The 16,642-nt window shown below is 37.2% G+C and overlaps 1 protein-coding gene and 1 pseudogene across 17 annotated transcripts in view; one reads left to right on the top strand and one right to left on the bottom strand.

Moving 5' to 3' along the window:
• The window catches only part of CEP63 (centrosomal protein 63), a 163,669-nt gene that overhangs the window by 21,752 nt on the left and 125,275 nt on the right, over positions 1–16,642 (top strand). The window contains exon 1 of one of the 17 annotated variants that reach the window (XM_030816790.1): positions 4,934–5,272. The exons of 15 other annotated variants lie outside the window; for them this stretch is intronic. Coding sequence is in view for 1 of the 2 variants with exons in the window: in XM_030816788.1 (XP_030672648.1) it covers positions 9,031–9,093 (63 nt within the window). In the remaining variant the exon portion in view is untranslated. Of the gene's footprint in view, positions 1–4,933; positions 5,273–8,721; positions 9,094–16,642 lie in introns of those variants that run through there. One more of the 17 variants, XM_030816788.1, reaches the window with a different exon arrangement.
• Positions 1,863–3,193, bottom strand: LOC105740154 (annotated as a pseudogene).

Raw genomic sequence — 16,642 nt, 5'->3', positions numbered from 1 at the left:
AATGTTATTATGCCTACCCAGAAAATTTCTCTTTGGTTGGCTGTTTGCAACTTGGGTCAAAGTAGTACATGGTAACACTGGCTGTATCAAAGTTTTCTGTTAATGCTGTTTGCTAAATTGCGATTAATTTAAAATTTGAGTAAACCTTTGAGAATATATTTTAAAATTACACACCATGCAAAAATACAGAAGGTGATGCAAAAGTACAGTGAATGGTAATCTTGTTTGATTTTTAAAAAATCATAATTTAGGCAGGGTTAATGTTCCTTTTATGGTAGGCTACTTAGCTAGCACTTTGTTTCTCCTAGGGCAAAACAAAATTCTGTTTAGCAAGTTGAAATGAAAGTGGTTTTCTGGTTGATAAATAGATTGTTTATTTTGTTAGAAACTCATTAAAGAATTTTGTATGATTATGATAATATTTAGTCACTGTGATGCTAAATTTGAACTTACTCCTGTGGCTTAGTTTTGATGTCATGGGCATTATTGCTGTTACTTAATGCCCTTGACATCAAAATTTCTCTCAAAGAGAAATTAAGAGAGATTTAAGGGATTAAATGGATAGATTCCATGGTAAGGATATGAAGATTTTAAGTTTGGCCTGGGGACATATAAGAGGTTTAGAATTGCAGCTCTCTGGTCAATTTGCTACTTCATTGATTGGGCTGCTGAAAGTTGATTAAGTTTCTAGAAGTAGATTTCTGAAGATAATCTAGTAATGGGAATCTATTCCAAAGAATTCGTGTGTGAGATTGTGTTGTATTACAACACTTCTTTCTTGCTTTTTTTTTTTTTAAGGAACAAATGTGTTTATTATTGTGCTGAAAAATTATGACCACCAACAACCAATGAAGGGCAGGAAGGAACAACACTATGAGATCATGAAAATATTTTGCTTCTTGTATAAGTCTGTTCTCACATTGTGATAAAGAAATCTGAGGCTGGGTAATTTATAAAGGAAAGAGGTTTAATTGGCTCACAGTTCTGTAGAAACATAGTTGCTTCTGGGGAGGCCCCAGGAAACTTTCAATTATGGCGGAAGGCAAAGGGGAAGCAGGCCTGTCTTTACATGGTGGAGCAGGAGAGAGAGAGTGAAGGGGGAGGTGCTACACACTTCTAAACAACCAGATCTCAGGAAAACTCACTATCACGAGAACAGCACCAGTGGGGAAATCTGCCCCCATGATCCAGTCACCTCCCACTAGGCCCCACTTCTAACATTGAGGATTATAGTTCCACATGAGATTTGAGCAGGGACACAGACCCAAACCATATCACTTGTCAACAAACTTTCTTCTCTTGCTTTAACATTGTTGAGGGTTCTTTCCCAAACCTATTAAGTAATCATGATGGTTACAAATTTTCCAATTCTACCACTCTTTCCAGTGCATTATTTTTTGTATCTTCATTAAAGGGGCAAAGCAAATCCCCTACTTGTAATAATAAGACAATATTGGAGACTGCCATTAAAACACAGGAGAAGTAAAAAACAGATCTGTTCCAAGACACACAGGACTATAAATTTAGGAAATACACAGAAAATTAAAAGTTAAACTCAATTGGATACGTTAAATATGTGCAGCTTTTTGTATGTCAGTCATACCTAAATAAAGTCATTTTAAAAACAAATGATCCAGCCTGTACCACCAACAGGTTTTGAGTATATATAAATTTAATATGTATTTATGAGCGGGGAGCAACCTTAAATATTTTAAACAACAGAAATACACAAAGCAATTATAGGTGGAAATAATACAAAGTGCCTTGCGTTTCTATCCTAGAATCAAACTATGGAAGTCTCAGGTTATTAAGAAAACAAATATTGTTTTGAATATTAAAAATCATGTTTTTTGGGGAGGGAGAGAATTAACAGCCTTTCTCTGCCTTAAAATACTTTACATTTTGTGAAATTTACAATAGGAATGGAGCGTCTCCTAAAGTTGTCAGTATGCTAGGGAGGGAAATTGAGCACAGGAGCAAACTACAGTTTTCTTAGTGCTCAGCTGAAGAAATTTTCACTTAAAAGAGCTGTAGCTGTTGAAGTCATTTCTATTTTAGAAGCATACTATAAATGACTTTTTCTATGTATTAACTAGAATTAATGGTAATTTGTGAAATGTTTTATCATTTTTAAAATTAGAGTCTATATCTCAGCCAGTGAAGCAGCAGGCACTGCTGCGTGTCATAGTCTAACACCTGCAATCCACCAGTCTGCATGGACTGTGAGCAGTTGTGGAGAGAACCGGAGTTCCACCTATCAGCAACACCACCACGGAATCGACTGTTGAGCCTTTCTACTATTAATTACCATATATATGCCTTTTTTCTGGTATTTTATTCCCACTGGATGCTTTTTATTGAGACCTTGTACCTGTGAACACATTTGGGGCACAACTTACTGTCTTCAAGGTGCAGGGGTGGAAAATTGGGAGGCGGGAAGCAAGAAGAGTGCACTCACTTTCCCTTCTTGCATTTCTGGAGCCCAGGCTTCTCTAGCATGAAACTGGAGGTGAACCCAACCATCTGTATCTGCAGGGAGACTTCTCCCATGGTCTTCTCTTGTGGAGATTCCTCTGCCCTCTGGTGTCCCACCGTGGCTGCAGTTCTGGCCCTGGAGGCCAGCAAAGCACCTGGGGTAGAAGTTGTCTTACAGCCATATTAACTCCTTCAAGGAGAGCAGCAGACTCTTCCAAAGCAGGCAGCACCCCCCGAGAGGGAAGAGCCACCTCACGAGGATATCTCCTCAGAACTTTTCAGGGACGTTTACCCCTTGTCTACCTTTGATTTTTTTTTTTTTTTTTTGTAATGATTTCCGAATTCTGGCCTCTTTTGCTGTGCTAGGAATGTCCTTTTGTTTTGGGTAGGTGAAGGCATACGGGTGCTTATGTGCATCTAATTTCTGGCCTTTGGTGCTCAGCTTTAATTGTTGGCACACAGAATGTCTTGGCGAATCAGGTTAACGGGTAGCCGTTTAGAGGGTAATGGAGGGACTGGTATCTTCTTCTGAGTTTTTAGGTTGTTGTCACTGAACTCTGCCTTCCTCTTTGGGCAGAGCACTTTGTCACCTTTTCATTTGGTCCCCTTTGCTGATGTTCCTGGCAAAGCAATTGTGCTTGGTTAATTGGAAGTTTGCTGATCCTCTTCCCTTGACTTCTCTGTGGATTTCCACTCTTTGCCTTTTTGACTTCTCCATACTCGGAAAAGAAGTGGAGGTTGACAAAATTTTTCCAGAATCAAAACACATCTTTCAAGTATGTGTTATAACACATTCATAATCCAATTTGAGCAGTATATGATACAAGAACTAGAAAATAGGGCTTTATGTTTTTGTCATTGTATTAGTTCATTCTGTCATTGCAATAAGGAACTACCTGAGACTGGATAAGTTATGAAGAAAAGAGGTTTAATTGACTCACAGTTCCACAGGCTGTTCAGGAAGCATGGCTGGTGAGGCCTCAGGAAACTTAATCATGGCAGAAAGTGAAGAGGAAGCAGGCACATTTTCACATGGCGGAGGAGGAGACGGAGCAAAGGGGGAAGTGCTACATACCTTTAAACAACTAGATCTCATGAGAATTCACTATCACAAGAACAGCAAGGGGGAAGTCTGCCCCCATGAGCCAATCACCTCCTACCAGGCCCCTTCTCCAACATTGAAGACTACAGTTCAACATGAGATTTGGGTAGGGACACAGCCAAACCACATCAGTCATTCTTACTTGTTTGAAAGGTACAGACCTAGAAGTAGTTAGTCCTACTCTGTAAATCACTGCTAATCGAATGACAGGTCCATGATGAGATTAAAAGCTTGCACCAGAATATAAATCAGTGTAGAGAACAAAACCCCTCATCTTTCATGGTACCAAGTCATTAAACAGCTAGAACTGTTAACAGCTAAAATCAGCGTATATCTATCTTTTGCTGAGAAAATTTTGCTTGTAAGAATGTCAGTTACACTGAACGGTATGTTTCATGACATACTTGATTTACACTCTGCCTCAGGCTTCTTATGCTGGATTGCTGTCTGTGAATAACTTCAGCCCACCTACAAATCATACTTGGTGGATCACTAATATAAGCAACTTATTTTGTAAGTTAAGGCTTTCTGTGTTTCTGGTTACAGTGTTGGCACTGGGTTGCTTTTAATGGACATTCCTGCTGTTATTATCTTCTAGCTCCCTACAGGGCAGGTTGACTTTATGAAATGAGTAAGAAATTTGGAGTCCTGGCCCTGCCTCTTTTCAGCTGAATGGCCTTGGACGAGTAACTTCCATCATTATTAGCATTTAATGTTCCTAAACTTTTCTTCACCTTTAATATTTATACTTGTCACAGTAAATAAAAAGAAAAATGATTCTACAAGGCTCATAAGAAAAAATAGTAATCTTCCCCACCCCTCTGAACCTAGGATTCTTACTTCTGTGAGGAGTAATTTCAAGCCTTTAACTCCTTTTGGCATTTTCCCTATGTTTCCAAGGAACCTTTTTTACTGCTGTATTTTCATTTATAGTTTTAGCTGTTTAATGACTTGGTACTATGAAAGATAAGGGGTTTTGCTCTCTTACTACAATTATCATCCCCTCATCCTTCCAGGAATGTGTATCTTAATTTTTTGTTAGATTAATATTCAGTATTTACATCATTAAAATGGTAAATATTATTCACAGTTGAGTCAGGTAGTGTAATTATAAGCAGACTTGTTTTTTGTACTGCTTTTTTGTTTTCCTGGAAATTACTAATTGTCTCACTTTCATTTGGTTTTTTGAACATACCTACCATTGATTCTTTCTGAAATCTCTGACACAGGTGTAAATCTTCGTCATTGTGTTTAAACAAGGCAAGTAATCTGTCCATTTTCTTTTCTTTCATTTATTTTCCCTGTGAAGACATCTCTCCTGGAGCTTGCCATTCTCCAATGTGGATAGGTTGCTTTCAAGGATAGCTGTATAGCTGTCATCATGAGAACTCCCTTCACCATTATTCTAGAGGTTTTCTATGCTCCTCTATTTGTGCTTCTTTGCATTCTCTGTCACCATATTTATATGTTTATGTTTCCATTTTGATAGAGCATAGTTTTGAGATCTTGTATATCTGAAAATAATCTTTATTCTATTTTCAGGCCTGATTGAAAGTTTGACTGGCTGTAGAAATCAGCTTTAGAAGTAAATTTCCCTCAGGATGTTTACAGTTAAATATGAATTATTTCAGACTTTAATGTTTGATAATGGCAAATTAGGTAATTTGGGCCAGTCCACTCACTGAGGACAAATAGGTAAGTTAGACTTAAAAAGAATTTTGCTTGAAGTAAAATGCTATCAGGATGGTGAACAATTACCAGGCTGGGATCTGGGCTGGGCGAGAGGTTCAGGGAGGTGTGTCCAGGGTTTGGGGCCATTATTAACTGAAAGTATAGAAGGCAGCCGAGAGGATAAAAGGTTGTTTTTGATAACTTTAAGGGGCTAGGGGTCCATGATGGCTCTGAACACCTCCTCAGTTTGGCTAAAGACTCTGAAAGGCTGCACCCTAGGAGTAAGGATGGACCAGAACAGGCCCTCTTGAAAAAACCACTCAGCTTCAAACATCTGAATCCCTGAAATCAGTTTAAGTTAAACTTAAGAGTGCTACTGTCCCCAGGCATCTCCAAAGTGCTAGGGCTTCCAGGAACCTGGAAGTAGCAAATGTAAATTTTCTTCAAAGGAAAAATTACCATTCTGGGTTTCAGATTATTCAAATAATTTTGGAAATGTAATGCTTGATACTTGCTCAGAAAATAACCTCAGACAATAAAGACCAAGAGACAAGACAACACAAATGAAAAATAGTAGAAGCAGCAGACGATAGAAATAGACCCATGATAAATCTAGATATTTGTCATTATCATGCACACAGTTTACAATAACAATGTTTATTGCATTCAGAGCACTAAAAGATAAGATTGAGAATTTCAAAAAAGAATTAAAAACTGTAAAAAAAAATGAGTGGAAATTTTAGAATTGAAAAATAGAATGACTGAAATTAAGGTCTTAAAGATTAAGGGATAATTAGTGAACTAGATGATGTGACAGAAGAAAATGTCTAGAATAAAGCACAGGCAAAGTGATAGAAAATATGGATGAAAGGATATGAGAAAGAGAAGACAACAAGAAAGTCTAATGTAAGCGTTTTTGGAATCCCTGAAGGAGAAAAAAGAATGAGAATGGGCACAAACAATATTTGAAGAGATACTGGCTGAGATTTTGCCAAAAGTGAGGAATGCCATGTATTTAAGAAGTCCAAGAATCTCAAGCAAGATAAGTAAAAAGAAACAGTTACCATGGTTGAAAACTAAAGACAAAGGGAAAAATCTGAAAAGCAATCAAAGAAAAAAAAGATTATCTACAAATAGCTCTTAACAGTTGACTTGTCAGCCAAAAAAGTGAAAGCCAGAAACAATAAAATATCTACAAAGAAAGAACATGACTTTTTCCTCTACCAAACGAGAGTTCTGTATCCAGAATAAAGGTAAAATAAAGACATTTTCAGATGAACAAAAATTGAGAGAACTGGTTACAAGCAGACCTGCACTAAGGAAATATTAAAAAATGTTCTTTAGGTAGAAAGACAGTGATCCCAGATTGACCCTCAGAGCTGCAGGAAGAAATGAAAAGCAGTAGTAAATTTATGGGTAAATCTAAATGAATATTGATTGTATAAAACAACAGTAGTAGATGGAGTTTTGCTATGTTGCCCAGGCTGGACTCGAACTCCTGGGCTTAAGCAATCCTACCTTAGCCTCCCAAGTACCTGGGACTACAGGTGCATGTCACTGTGCCCAGCTAACGGTAATTGCCTTTTAAGTTTAATGTATATATAAAATTATGGTGGCAATGGTGTTATATTTAAGTCAGGTTGGGATAAATGGAATTAAAGCATTTATAACTAACATTAGACCTTGTTAAGTCACAAATCCATGTTTTTATCTTGGGGGAACCAATTAAAGTATATATTAGTAGAGAATATCTTCCATGCTAATAGAGAAAAATGGAATGATAAAAAAAGTAATCAGTCCCAAAGAAGGCAAAAAAGAAGAGAAAAAGGAACAGAGCTTATTAAGTACAAATATTATGTAACAAGATGACAGCTTTAAATCAAAATAGGTTTGTTAAATGTAAATGCAGTAACTGGCTTAATTAAAAGAAAAACTGTCGAACTGGATCAGATAAACATGCAATTATTATTTAATGTTTATAGAAATATAAAAACATTGAAATTAAAAGGCAAAATATATAACATGCAAACAGTTTGAATAGAAAGATGGTATAACTATATTCTTATCAGAAAAAGTATAATTGGAGCAGAAGCCAAAAGCATTACTCAAGGTGAAGAAAAATACTTCATAATGAGAAAATGTGAAATTTCAGGATATGTAACTTTAGTAGACATTCTTTGTGCCCTGTAGTATGTCCTCTTTGCCTCCTGATTTCCTTTTAGCTATTACATATAGGTCCTTGTGCGCTGTCAACATCTACCATAACAGGGGTTTCCAATCTTTTGGTTTCCCTGGGCCAGATTGGAAGAAGAAGAATTGTTTTGGGCCACACATAAAATACACTAACACTAATGCTGGCTGATAAGCTTAAAAAAAAAATCTTGTAATGTTTTAAGAAAGTTCACAAATTTGTGTAGGGCTACCTTCAAAGCTGTATTGGGCCACATATGGCCTGTGGCCTACAAGTTGGACAAGCTTGTAGTATACTTTGTTTAAAGAGGTGGGTTGCCCCTCCACACCTATGGGTGTTTCTCGTTAGGTGGAACAAGAGACTTGGAAAAGAAAGAGACACAGAGACAAAGCACAGAGAAAGAAAAAAGGGGGCCCAGGGGACCGGCGTTCAGCATGTGGAGGATCCCACTGGCCTCTGAGTTCCCTTAGTATTTATTGATCATTCTTGGGTGTTTCTCGGAGAGGGGGATGTGGCAGGGTCATAGGATAATAGTGGAGAGAAGATCAGCGGATAAACACGTGAATGTGAACAAAGGTCTCTGCATCATGAACAAGGTAAAGAATTAAGTGCTGTGCTTTAGATATGCATAGACATAAACATCTCAATGCCTTATTAAAGAGCAGTATTGCTGCCTGCATGTCCCACCTCCAGCCCTAAGGTGGTTTTCCCCTATCTCAGTAGATGGAACATACAATCGGGTTTTATACGGAGACGTTCCATTGCCCAGATGCCTTCCTCTTGTCTCAACTGCAAAGAGGCGTTCCTTCCTCTTTTACTAATCCTCCTCAGCTCAGACCCTTTATGGGTGTCGGGCTGGGGGACGGTCAGGTCTTTCCCTTCCCAGGAGGCCATATTTCAGACTATCACATGGGGAGAAACCTTGGACAATACCTGGCTTTCCTAGGCAGAGGTCCCTGTGGCGTTGCATCCTTTGTGTCCCTGGGTACTTGAGATTAGGGAGTGGTGATGACTCTTAATGAGCATGCTGCCTTCAAGCATTTGTTTAACAAAGCACATCTTGCACAGCCCTTAATCCATTTAACCCTGAGTTGACACAGCACATGTTTCAGGGAGCACAGGGTTGGGGGTAAGGTTATGGATTAACAGCATCTCAAGGCAGGAGAATTTTTCTTAGTACAGAACAAAATGGAGTCTCCTATGTCTACTTCTTTCTACACAGACACAGTAACAATCTGATCTCTCTTTCTTTTCCCCACACTTTGTTTCTCTCTCTGGGGCCTTGGAAAGGTGCTTAGATGAAATCTGGAAGCGTTGGGGAGTTAACACTCTTAGGACTTAGGTCAAGGTTCAAGTGGTGGAGGGACTAGGTGAATTCTCCAACTTCCCATTCCTCAGAGGGATGATTCTGAAAGATTCCATCTGGTTCCTTAGTGGGTTCCCAGTGGAATTCATCACCAGCTGCTTACTTCAGTAATATGCTTAATATGCTCAATAGCACATCCTTTATTAGCTTTCCTTCCTTCTCTGCCTTGCTCTCCCTGTGTCCTCACTGTGCTTTCTGGGGTCACCTCCAGTTGCCCTGAAGTCCATGTCTCAGCCTACACTTTGCTGGGGGGACTCAAACCAAGATGAAAATATCTGTGTATGTAATGTAAGTGTCTAGTTAAGTAGTTTTAAAAGAAAATCCTCTTTCTCTCTTACCTGTATGTGAAAAGTGACAGAACTAGGAGAAAACAGATGAAGCCACAATCATAGGGGAAAATTTTAACACATTTTTCATAGTAACTGATGGAATAAGAGACAAACGTAAGAAAGAATACAGATTTGAACAGATGATCAGCAAACTTAATTTTTATATATAGAATGTTATACAACAGAATTTCAGAGTACACATTCTTATTAGCACAAAAAATACCCTTACCAAAATTGACCATATGCTGGGCCATAAAGTAAATCTTGATACAATTCAAAAGCTTGATGTCACAGGTATGGTCTCTGAACGTAGTGGAAATAAGTTAGAAAAAGATAACTTGAAAATCTGCATACATTTGGAAATTAGGACATGAAGTTCTGAATAATTCATGGGTCAGTGAGGAAATCACAATGGAAATTAGAAAATACTTTGAATTCAAAATGAAAATACAACATCAGACATACAGAATGCAGATAAAATATGTCAGAGGGACATTTATAGCCATAAGAGCATATATTAGAAAAGAGGAAGGGCAGAAAATCATTGAGGTATTGATTCATCTCAAGAGGTTGGGAAAAGAACTTGCTAAATTTGAAGAATGTAAAAAGAAGGACATTTTTTAAAAATGAAAGTAGAAGCTTGGAAGTGATATGACATGAGAAAACTTCCAAAAGAAAACTGATGTAACTGTATTGGCATGAGACAAAGTAAACATCAAAGCCAGAAGCAATACTAAAGATCTAGGGACACTTAAAAATTATAAATGGATCAGTTAGGTTGCTTTAATAATTCAGTTCTATAAATACTTAATAATATAGCCTTAAAATATACAAAGAAAAATGGGCAGAATTAAGGGAAAAATTAAGTACATGGTAATCATGGAAGACTTAACAAGTAGCTCTCAATTGATACAACAAGCAGAGAAAACCTCAGTTAAGGTGAAGATTTGATCAAGATTAACCTAGTTAACAAACTTGACTTAATTAACCTAAATAGAACATTGTACCTAATTACTGCTGAATACACATCCAAGTGAATATGGACCATTTACCACTACTGCCATAAAGCATGTCTCAACATATTTCAGAGGATTAGAATCATGTTTTTTGACCAAGGTGGATTTAATCTAGAGCTCAGAACAATGAAAGACAACCAGAAAAATCCTCAAAAGCTTGGAAATTAATCAATACACTTCTAAATAACCCATGAATCAAAAGAAATCACAATGAAAAATTAGAAAATATTTTGGACTGAGTGATAATGAATATGGTACGTATCAAAACTTGTGGAATGCAGCTAATGTGGTGCCTAGAATGTTATCTATGTGTGTATACATATAGCTACATTTTATATACAGCTAAAATTATGTATGTTAGAAAGGCTGAAAGTGATCTAAGTAGCCATTTCAAGAAAAACAAAAAAACCCCAGCAAATTAAAACCAAAGAAAAGAGAAAGAAAAGATGTAATAAAGATAAGAACAGAACTAATAAAATAGGAAACAAATGTATAAGAGGATGAACAAAGCTATCCTCTTTGAAAAAAATTAATTAAATTGATAACCTTGGCAAGACTAATTAAGAAAAAAGGGGGGAAATAACTAATATTAGCAATTAAAAAGAGAAACCATAATAGAGCCTCTGAATAGTAAAGGAGTTATAAAAAGATACTATGAATGACCATGTACCCACCCGCCCCCCCACAGTAAAACATTTAGATATAATAGAAAAATCCCTAGGAAAGCACAGCATACAAGAAAGGTTGAAACACGTGAACAGTACCCTATTAAATTGATTTTTTTTTTTGAGATGGAGTCTCACTCTGTCGCCCAGGCAGGTGTGCAGTTGCGTGATCTCAGCTCACTGCAACCTCTGCCTCCTGGGTTCAGGTGATTCTCCTGCCTCAGCCTCTCGAGTAGCTGGGTCTGCAGGTGCGCACCACCATGCCCGGCTAATTTTTGCTTTTTTTTTTTTTTTTTTTTTTTTTAAGTAGAAATGGGGTTTCACCATGTTGGTCAGGCTGGTCTCAAACTCCTGACCTGAGGTGATCTGCCCGCCTCAGCCACCCAAAGTGCTGGGATTACAGGCGTGAGCCACCACGCCTGGCTAAATTGAATCTGTTGTTGAAAAACCTGCTCATAGATAAATCTCTTGCGCCCAGTAGACTTCATTGGTGAATTCTACCAGACATTTTAAGAAATAAGTAACACCAATTTTATATAAAATATTCCAGAGAACAGAAGAAAAGATAAGATTTTCTTAACTCCTTTTATGAAGCATCACAATCTTTATTTCAAAACTTAACAAGGACGTAGCAGTTAAGGAAAATTACAGGCCAGTCTTATGTGAATGTTAATATAAAACTGTTAGTCAAAATATTAACAAATTAAATCCAGCAATATTTAGAAAAGATATTACATACTAACTTAGGTTTATTCTAGGCATTCTAGGTTGTTTCAACATTCATAAATCAATATAATTCATCACATTATCAGAGGAAAAAACACCATAGTTATCTCAATCCAGGAAAAGAATTTAATGAAATTCAGTTACCCATTTGTGATAAAAATATTAAAATCCCTTAGAAAATTAGAAATGTAAGGGAATTTCCTTAATCTAGTAAAATGGTATATAAGAAACATAGCAAGTAGCAATTAATGTAACCCATTGTTAGAAGCTTTCCTTCAGAGATTGTGAATGAGACAAAGATGCCCAGTATCACCACTTTTTTTGTTGTTGTTATTGTAGTGGAGGTGTAGCTAGTGCAATAAAGCAAGAAAAATAAAGATAACAGGATTAGAGAGGAAGAAATACCACTGCAGTAATTAGCACATGCTTTGTTGGTGTACACAGAAAACCCAAAAAATCTGTGTAGACAGACTTAGAATTAACAAATGAAATAGTAGGTTTGCTGAATTAAAGGTTAATTTACAAAAATTTATTGATTCTTTATACCAGCAAAAAGCAATTAAAAATGAAGTTAAAAAAGATACCCTTGACAAGAGTATCAAAAAAGCACCAAATACAGTAAATCCAATGAAAGAGGTACAAGACCTCTGCACAGAAAGCTCTAAATTATGGAGAGAAATTAAAACTGATATAAATGGAAGAATAGATTGTGTTCATGGATAGAAAGACTCAATATTTTAAAGGTATTGGTTTCTCCAATTTTGATCTATTAATTCAGTATTATTCTAATTAAAACTCCAGTATATTTTAAAGTGAAAATCGACAAGGTTGATTCTGAAATTTATATGGCAGTAGCCAAAACAATCTTGATGAAGAGAAATTAAGGTGGAGTGCTTAGGGTACTAGAAAACAAGATTTATTAAAAACTATATTAAGACAGTGTGATATTGCAAGGATAGAAAAACAGACCAATGGAGCAGAATAAAGAGTCCCATAACAGAGATCCCACATATGTGAACATTTGATTCATGATAAGATGGCACTGCAAGGTGGTGGGGAGTCTTTTCAATACATGTCACTGGATCAACTGATTAACAATATGGGGGAAAAAGAAAGATTTTGACTTCTAGTTTTATACCATACACCAAATTCACTTCTAGATGGATTACAAATTTAAATGTGAAATGCTGAAAATTTTCTAGAAGATGACATAAGAGAAAATCTTAGTGCCTTGGAGTAGGGAAAGATTTCTTAAAAAATAATGATAAAAGGTTACTAATTTAGACTATATTAAAATAATGAACATTTCATATATTTACAACATACAACCAACAAAAGATAAAGAACATCTATAAATTAATAAGTTAACTGAGTAGAAAAATGGGCAAAAGACAAATAATCATTTCACAAAGGAAGATAGCAAAATGACCAGCGAGCATGTGAAAAGGTGCTTGGTTTCACAGGTTACTAGGAAAATGCAAATTACAATCACAGGATAACCCTAAACATACACCAGAATGGCTAAAAGTTAAAAGACTAACAATACTAAGTTACTATAGGGGTATGAAACAGCTCAATGTTTTATCAAAAAGAGAGCTGTACTTTTCTGTGCAAATATTTACTTTCAATTTATTTTAAAAAGCAACAGTCAATTCCCATTTTCAGTAGTAGAAAATATATATTTTGTGTATTTTTTCCCATGGGTATTCTGGATTGTTCCCCTTTGGGCCTGAAAGTTTGGAAATGGTTGAACATGACTTAGCATGTTTGCTTTCTGCTTTAAACACCGAAAGTCCTTGTCTTTTCACATTTATCTTTTTACATTTACACAAAGTACATTTTTCTACTTGCTTATTTCTTTTATATTAATATATTCTGTTTACATGCATAATTTTTCCCACTTTGTTTTATTCTAGAACTCTTGTAGTAGGAAGTACTAGAAGATCTGTGAATATCTTAGTCTTGTTACCTTCATTAACAGCTAATATTCTCACTTCTGTTTAATGATCAGTGAGTGACTTAGTATTGCATAAGAATCAATAGTCCAATTAACTAAATTGAAGCTCTCATTTCTCCCTTTCAGTGTTACTGAAGTTTTATTTTCTGGGAGGGGGATGTTGAATTCCACATTATTGTTTTTAGTGTTTTTTTCGGAATCATTTTTCCAGAATACTTTTTACCTTTTTGAGGATGGACTTTTTGCAGTGCACTTTAACTATATAGAGTGTGCAAATGACATTTCAGCCAGACTTGGAGGAGCTGTTCTGGCATTTTGGTTTGCAAATCAAACATGCACTCTCTTTTAGTCTCTTTTCGCTGTATTTCTTCTCCTTTTTTCTTTTGGATCTGGTACTGTCATCTGCATTTCTTTATTAATTAACAAATTTGCCTAGAGGTAATTTTTACTGCTCCTTGTCTTAAAAGCATTTTACTTCCTACCTTTCTCCTTGTCAATAAACAGGATATTTGTAATTAGATCAATTTGGGATTGATCTAATCTGTTAGTGATGGATGAAAAGACTCAAAGTGCCAAGAGATCAGGAAAATTCAGATCAATCCAGGAAGGAGGAATCATTAGGTGTGACTCTCAAGGACAGGGATCTTTAAGAGGGTCACAGGGTCATACTGGCAAAGTGTTTTTTTCTGGATGTGGGTTCACAAGGGATGTAGGTGATTCTAGTGAAAGAAGAGAGCCAAATGAGAGTGATTGTGAAGCGTTGTAGTCAGAAAGGTGATGGTTTTTCTTTTTTTAAAATTTAAATTTTATTTTAAATTCAGGGGTACATGTGTAGGTTTGTTATATAGGTAAACTTGTGTCGTGGGGGTTTGTTGTACAGATTATTTCATCACCCAGGTATTAAGCCTAGTACCCCTTAGTTATTTTTTTCCTGATTCTCTCCCTTTACCCTCCAGTAAGCCTCAGTATGTGTTGTTCCCCTCTATGTGTCTCATGCGTTCTCATCACTTAGCTCCCATTTATAAGTGAGAATATGCGGTATTTGGTTTTCTGTTCCTGCAAAGGACGTGATCTCATTCTTTTTTATGGCTGCATAGTATTCCAATGTACCTCAGTTTGTTTATCTAGTCTACCATTGATGGACATTTAGGTTGATACTGTGTTTTTGCTCTTGTGAACAGTGCTGCGGTGAACATACATGTGTATGTGTCTTTCTGATGGAACAATTTAGATTTTTTTGGGTATATACCTAGTAATGGGATTGCTGGGTCCAATGATATTTCTGTTTTTATATCTTTAAGTGATCACCATCATCTTCCTTAGTGGTTAAACTAATTTACACTCCCACCAACAGTGTATAAGCGTTCTCTTTTCTCTGCAACCTTGCCAGCATCTGTTATTTTTTGACTTTTAAATAATAGCCATTCTGACCAATGTGAGATGGTATTTCATTGTGGTTTTGATTTGTGTTTCTCTTACGATCAATGATGTTGAGCATTTTTTTATATGATTGCTGGCTGCCTGTATGCCTTCTTTTGAAAAGTGTCTGTTCATGTCCTTTGTCCTTTCTCTCTGGCCGCCCTTAACATTTTTTTCCTTAGTTTTGACCTTGGAGAATTTGATGATTGTGTGTCCTGGGAATGATCTTGTGGAGTATCTTACTGGGGTTCTCTGCATTTCCTGAATTTTAATGTTGGCCTCTCTAGCTAGGTTGGGAAAGTTCTCATGGATGATATCCTGAAATATGTTTTCCAGATTGGTTCCATTCTCCCTATCTCTTTCAGGGACACCAATGAGTTGTAGATGTGGCATCTTTACATAATCCCATATATCTTGGGGATTTTATTTATTCCTTTTCATTCTTTTTTTCTCTATTCTTGCCTGTCTTATTTCAGAAAGCCAGTCTTCAAGCTCTGAGATTCTTTCCTCTGCTTGGTCTATTTTGCTATTAATACTTGTGATTGCATTATAAAATTCTTGTAGTGTGTTTTTCAGCTCTATCAGGTTGGTTATATTCCTTTCTATACTGTCTATTTTGTCTGTCAGTGACTGTCTTATTTCAGAAAGCCAGTCTTCAGGCTCTGAGATTTCTTTCCCCTGCTTGGTCTGTTTTGCTATTAATACTTGTGATTGCATTATGAAATTCTTGTAGTGTGCTTTTTAGCTCTATCAGGTTGCTTACATTCCTTTCTATACTGCTAATTTTGTCTGTCGGTTCCTGCATTGTTTTATCATGATTCTTAGCTTCCTTGGACTGGGTTTCAATATACTCCTGTAGCTCAATGTTCTTTGTTCCTATCCATGCTCTGAATTATATTTCTGTCATTTCAGCCATCTTAGCCCAGTTCTGAACCCTTACTGGAGAAGTGATATGGTTGTTTGGAGGAAGGAAGATACTCTGGCTTTTTGAGTTCTTGGAGTTCTTGCACTATTTCTTTCTCATGTTTGTGGGCTTACGTTCCTTCAATCTTTGAAGTTGCTGACCCTTGGATGAGGTTTTTTTTTTTCCTTTTATCATACTTGATGACCTTGAGAGTTTGATTGTAGTATAAGGTGGATTCAGCCAACTGGCTTTGTTTCTGGAAGATTTTAGGTGGCCATTGCTCAGCTCCCAACTCCTAGACTGTGTGCTCTAACTCTGGGGGGCTTGTATTGGGCCCTAACTTTTTACTCTGGCTCCTTGAAGTTAGGAATCCACTGCATTGGGGGGTCAGAGTGCTCCCGGACCACTAGTCACTACACCCCAATGGGTGGTGGCAGCCAAAGCGTTTCATAGTGCGGTGACAGTGGGATTCATCCTTGTTTGCATGTGCCAGCAGCAGTGGTAGCAGCAGTGCGGTGGGGGACACACTTGTCAGCTGTGGCAGTGCGGTGGGGGACACACTTGTCAGCTGTGGCAGGGTGCTGGTGGGTGCCAGGGTGCCTGCCTCCCTGAGAGCATTCACCACAGTGGAGGAGGCAACACAGCTGGGAGGTGAGTGGGGGCCCCTGCTGGCAACTGTGCGCAGTGGCACTGGTAGTGGTGTTGGCTTGGGGGCAGGGAGCTGGTGGTTGCAGGTCTGTGTGCCTTCTCTGTGTACTGCAAACAGGAGTGGTTGCTCTGTGCAGGGGAGGATCTGCTATTCTCTGTGCCTAGTTTCACTC

This window comes from Nomascus leucogenys, chromosome 8 (assembly GCF_006542625.1).
Source record: "Nomascus leucogenys isolate Asia chromosome 8, Asia_NLE_v1, whole genome shotgun sequence".
Taxonomy (NCBI): domain Eukaryota; kingdom Metazoa; phylum Chordata; class Mammalia; order Primates; family Hylobatidae; genus Nomascus; species Nomascus leucogenys.
Note: the sequence above shows the minus strand (reverse complement) of the source record. Positions and strands in the feature narration are given on the sequence as shown.